Raw genomic sequence first — 5,671 nt, 5'->3', positions numbered from 1 at the left:
GGTATGTCTTTATAGGCCGGTTGCTGCTGATTAATTTAAAAGATCGTTGACCCAACCAAATTCAAAATTTAATTTACAGGGAAATCTTCAAAATTAAGAAGCATAATAAATTATTAAACGAATTAAATAAAAAAGCTCTTTCAAAACCTGATGACCCTGTTTTAGTTTGGAGACCTTGATTGACTGTGATGCCTTAAAAATCAGGTACTTCCTCCTTCCATTTATATAGGGCCTAATGCGTTTTTTGAGACTAACTTTGACCAAATATTAAAGCAATAATATATGACATGCAACTTACACAAAGCACACCGGTAAATTCATGTGTGAAAGGAGCTTTCAATGATATAATTTTCACATTGTGCATGTCATGTACTATTAATCTTGTTAATAGTCAAAGGCGGTCTTAAAAAATGCATTAGGTCCTATATAGATGGAAGGAGAGAGTATAGCATATGGTGTATTAATAAATTGACTCACTCGGCTAGGCTCGTAGGTGGACCAAATTAGTAGCATGAACCTTGACTTAAGAGAAAAGAGGAAAGGGATTGAAAGCCTTGTTTGGGGATTGACGTGGGCATCACAAAGTTAGCATAGCGATTGGTAGAAGACTCGTTCTATCCTCAACCTCGTTACGTACATGGCAGTGCTGAATGCCAGGTGGGGCCCATAGCGTAGCATTCCACATTTTCCAATTTTGTTTCCAGCACAGACCTTGGACCTGGACCAACACGCACAGGATCCACGTTATATGCTCATAACGCCATCATGTTTTAACCGGACGTGCGGTAGATATATTTGAGATATGTATTTGAGATAGTCCGCGGCGCTTTTGTTGTTCGCAACGCTACCGCTACGACTGCGGAGGATGTTAGAGATATATTTGAGATAGAAGTACATGTATTTGATAGTCTAGAATTTGTAATTTGTTTTCTAACTTATCTCCAGAAGAGGTGTCTTGTTTTCCAAGTTTTGTACTCATTATATACTTGTTTTCAAGGCTCAATAATATATTCATCATATTCCACGACAATGCTTATCTCTCTCTTGTAACAGTCACGACCACGACGGCGGCGGCGCCGTGCCCAGGCAGCGGTCCATTGCAAACACATTACTAATACCCACGCAGCGCGTGCGGTCCAATAATAAACCCAGCGCGTGCGGTCCACGACTCGGCGGCGGCGCCGTGCCCAGGCCGCGAGCACGGGCACACAGCGCTTCGAGAGGCCTCCCTCCCGCGACTGGAGATCATCCCTCTCGGGCGCACCCCACGCGCGATGGCGGAGGCGCCTCTGCTGCCGCGGAAGGACCAGGAGGCGACGGGGTACTGGCGGAGCGAGGCCAGGAAGCTGGCGTACCTGGCGCTGCCGATGGTGGCCGTGAGCCTGTCGCAGTACGCGGTGCAGGTGTCCTCCAACATGATGGTCGGCCACCTCCCCGGCGTCCTCCCGCTCTCCTCCGCTGCCATCGCCACCTCCCTCGCTTCCGTCTCCGGCTTCAGCCTGCTCGTACGCACACCGCTTATCCCCACCTCCCCTTTCCCCCCACCCCCCCCCCCCCCCCCCCCCTCCGCATACCGCATATTCAGTTCCGTTTATGGCCTCTCCGCTCGTTTATTCCCCTTCAGTTTCCATTCGCCTCTTAGTAGCTAGTACGTCCTAGACATCTAGCCTTGATTTCCCCTTGCTGCATGCCGTGCATTCCTCGGCTCTGCTCATCCATGGTGCGTGTTCTTAGCTCATCGAGATCGTTCCAAGGACCTTTTCCATCTTGAGATACAGACAAGGAAAAACGAGAGACTAACTCATGTTCTTTATTCCATTGGCTTAGGACTTTAGAGTACTCCCTCCGTCTCGTAGTGACTTTGTGTTTTTCTAAGTAGGAATTATCGAGACTGGTTAGAATGAATACTAGTGGGTGACATGCCATCAGATTTCTGATTGGTGTAAAGTGGTACTAGTATTTTATTCCGCAGCCGTCAAAGTACGTAGCAGTCATTTCTGAAGAACCGTTCAAACTATCTTTTTCTCTACAATGGATTTCACACCATTTTATATATCAGCCTAAATTTCCACCACTAGCAAAAGTCAGTTTACTTGGAAGAAGAAATTAGGTTCATATGACTATGCTGAATTCAGCAAGTAATCAACATAAACTATGCTGAATTCATACAGACCGGCATGGCAAGCGCACTGGAAACGCTCTGCGGCCAGGCCTACGGCGCAAGGCAGTACCACACTCTGGGGCTCCACATGTACACAGCCATCGTCACTCTCCTGGTGGCGTGCGTCCCGCTGTCGCTCCTGTGGGCGTTCATGGGCAATCTCCTGGTGCTGATCGGGCAGGACCCCCTGATCGCGCACGGCGCCGGGAGGTACATCGTGTGGCTCATCCCGGGGCTCTTCGCCAACGCCGTGATCCAGCCCATCACCAAGTTCCTGCAGTCGCAGAGCCTCATCATGCCGCTGCTCCTGTCGTCCGTGGCCACGCTGGCGCTCCACGTCCCCCTGTGCTGGGTCATGGTGTTCAGGGCCGGGATGGGGTACACCGGCGCCGCCCTGGCCATCAGTGTCTCGTACTGGCTCAACGTGGCCATGCTCGTGGCCTACATTGCGATGTCGAGCTCCTGCAAGGAGACGCGCACGCCGCCGACCATCAAGGCCTTCAGGGGGGTGGGTGTGTTCCTGCGCCTAGCTCTGCCCTCTGCGCTCATGATATGGTAACCAACCACCAGAACCTAATTGGAATGGAATTAACTTCGCATTTATGTGCCTAATCATGTAATGTTTACATTCGTTTTCAGTCTTGAGTGGTGGTCGTTTGAGCTGCTTATTCTCATGTCGGGGCTTCTGCCCAACCCCGAGCTTCAAACCTCGGTGCTCTCAATATGGTACCAAATGTTCACTGTTTGATGTGGCTTAAATCTGCTTCTAGTATAAGAAGGCTGTACTTACATTTTTACTGTTGCTATTTTCACAGCCTCACGAGCGTCACATTGCTCTTTACTATACCTTCTGGACTTGGAGCTGCTGGAAGGTACGATCTCTCAAGGCAGTTAATACACGGCCGATGTGGAAATAGTTTCGGTTTGATAGTTGATTCTGTATTTCTTAACGAACAGCACGCGAGTAGCTAACGAATTGGGTGCTGGGAACCCGGAAGGAGCTCGATCGGCGGTCCGGGTCGTGATGTCGGTCGCGGTGACAGAGGCGGTGGTCGTCAGTGGAAGTCTTTTGCTGTCACGGCGCCTCCTGGGCCGTGCTTACAGCAGCGAGGAGGAGGTGGCATCTGCCGTCGCCGTGATGGTTCCTCTCGTCTGCATCACCGTGGTCACCGATGGCCTGCAAGGGGTTCTCTCAGGTCACATTCATTTCTGAGTTCTGGGAGCAACTGCATGACCTTGCAAGTTCTCCATCGTTTCCAACAAAACGTAGCTACTCTTCTTGTTACTAACATCTCTGTGCCTGTGCGTACGTTCTTGCTCAGGCGTCGCTCGAGGATGCGGATGGCAGCACGTGGGCGCGTACGTCAACCTCGGCTCCTTCTACTTGCTCGGAATCCCCATGGCGATGCTCCTCGGTTTTGTGCTCAAGATGGGGGAAAAGGGGCTTTGGATTGGCGTCGTCTGTGGATCCATCTCGCAGACCACGCTTCTCTCCGCCATCACGTTTTTCACCGACTGGCAGAAGATGGTTTGCTCGTCTGAACCTACTGTTACACCTATAAAAATCATACGCGAAAACGAACAGTCCAAAGAATTATTCAGGAGTGTTGCACAATCTTACGGTTTGTCGCATTTTTTGCATTATCATGCAGGCTGACAAAGCTTTGGAGAGATCGCTCAGTGAGAAGGCAACGGAGTCCGAGTCGAGATCTCTGCTGGAATAGTTAGACTGCAATTTTGTAGGGGACACGCATCCCATCGCTGTGGTTTCTCTCTCAAGTGACAATGTAATTGTAGAGGAGGAAGAGGACGTAAACCGTAGAGAACGGCTATAGCGTGGACGAGCTCGTTTGCTCCTGGTACGTGGACCAATGGTACAGCGTGTACATGGGGCTGGCATTAATACGTGGTGAGTTTAAAAGTGTAGATACTAGTTGATATACGGCCCTTGGCCCGTATAGCAGGGTTACAGTGCCCGGCCTTGCCGTGATGGGAACTGACGAGGCGTTTCGTTGGGACCACGCACACCAGGGAGACGCACACGCGGGTGCATCGCCGCTGCCAACCGGCGAGGTTGCCTCAACCGTGCAGATGCGAAAGCAGACGGAGCAGGAGGAGGAGTGCCGAACGTATAGGTATAGCTAGCCTCCGTCTCCACGAGACACGCCCGAGCTCTTCCCCGATCTTATCGCTGCTCTGCGTCGCATCGTCCCTCTCCAGCGGCGACTCCAATGTGAAGTGTAGTAGTACTGTCAAGATGTGAGCATAATCTCATTTTTCTCTATTTAGGTTCAGTCCCGTTCAGTTAGGTTCAGGTCCACCTTACTGGCATGACAACATGGGGCTCTGACGGGAAGATGGCATCTGAAGCATAGTAGTAATGTCAACGCTTCTGATCTGTATCTACCTTGGCCATTTTTTGAAAACGTCTTGTAGGGTCAATGGTATTCGTGAGCGAATATTTTTTCCTCTTGAACATGGCAAGTTTGAAAGAAATTTCTATTGGTCACACAGCAAATTCAGAAAATTATGTCCCTCAACACATGGCAAATTTTAGGAAAAATTGTAATTGTCACACGACAATTTACGAATTCTGATTTTTAAATCATGACAATTCTTGAAACAAATTTGTAATTGTCTCATGGCAATTCTTGAAGCAAATTGTGCTTTTTATGTCATGGCAATTATTGAAACAAATAGTACACAACCATGTCACCTTAACATATATCGCCGTGTTCACATGGCAAATGCAGGTATTATTTTTTGAGTGACCATGACAAATGCAAAAAAACATATTTATAATGACATTTTTATTGTAGAAACCATAGCAAATTCTCTATTTATTGTTTGTACCATGGCATTTTTTTGTAGATTCCTTGGCCATTATTGTACATGTGGCAAATTTCTCTTTAGTAGTATGGCAAATTCCTAAATTTTCCTGTTTCTAGAGAACAAAATTCCTACAAAATTTGCCATGCACTGATGGAAAAAACTAAATTTGCCATCTTTTTGAAGAGAACAAAATTCTTTAATTTTGCCATGATGTGCATTGGTTTTAAGAGCATGATGGCATAATTTTGCGTATCGATCATAGCAAAAGTAATACGCAATTGCAATGCTTTGTTTTTTCTCAACATCATGGCAAGTAGTGTCATGGTAAGTTTTACACACATTTGCCATTTTTGGCATGCTGTAATTTTTTGGCTTTGACTATTTATGATTTCTTACTCTCCTCGAACTATGTACATGGCATGACATTTTACTTGGTTTGTAGCTATAATTTTTGACATGGCAATTTCTTTTCTTTTCTTTTTTTGACATGGGCAGTTTAAGTTTTGTACGACAACTATATGATAGCCATGACAAACTTTAATATGTTTTTGCCACGGCAACTTAAGTAGGTGTTCCACATCTCTATAGTTACCATGGCAAAAAAATAAGATCTTTTTCGCCATGCCACCTTAAGTTTTGCAATACATATATAGACATGTCATGGCAAACCTTTGTATT

General features: G+C 47.1%; 1 protein-coding gene across 1 annotated transcript; it reads left to right on the top strand.

The window, feature by feature from the left end:
- The first annotated feature begins 1,132 nt into the window (after positions 1-1,132).
- On the top strand, positions 1,133-4,087 carry LOC125544165 (protein DETOXIFICATION 14). Its single transcript, XM_048707755.2, has 7 exons — positions 1,133-1,505; positions 2,172-2,716; positions 2,801-2,887; positions 2,977-3,033; positions 3,119-3,357; positions 3,484-3,689; positions 3,814-4,087. The coding sequence occupies exons 1-7, from the start codon at positions 1,275-1,277 to the stop codon at positions 3,883-3,885; spliced, it is 1,437 nt and encodes a 478-aa protein (XP_048563712.1). The 5' UTR covers positions 1,133-1,274; the 3' UTR covers positions 3,886-4,087.
- The last annotated feature ends 1,584 nt before the right edge of the window (positions 4,088-5,671 follow it).

This window comes from Triticum urartu, chromosome 3A (genome assembly GCF_056163025.1).
Source record: "Triticum urartu cultivar PI428250 chromosome 3A, HENAU_Tu73, whole genome shotgun sequence".
Classification (NCBI taxonomy): Eukaryota; Viridiplantae; Streptophyta; class Magnoliopsida; order Poales; family Poaceae; genus Triticum; species Triticum urartu.
Note: the sequence above shows the minus strand (reverse complement) of the source record. Positions and strands in the feature narration are given on the sequence as shown.

Excerpts from the sequence above, each read along its gene's own strand:
- LOC125544165 (XM_048707755.2), top strand. The coding sequence starts at position 1,275 with ATGGCGGAGGCGCCTCTGCTGCCGCGGAAGGACCAGGAGGCGACGGGG. Across the intron at positions 1,506-2,171 it reads TCTCCGGCTTCAGCCTGCTC|ACCGGCATGGCAAGCGCACT; the intron begins GTACGCACACCG and ends GAATTCATACAG. Across the intron at positions 3,690-3,813 it reads TCACCGACTGGCAGAAGATG|GCTGACAAAGCTTTGGAGAG; the intron begins GTTTGCTCGTCT and ends ATTATCATGCAG.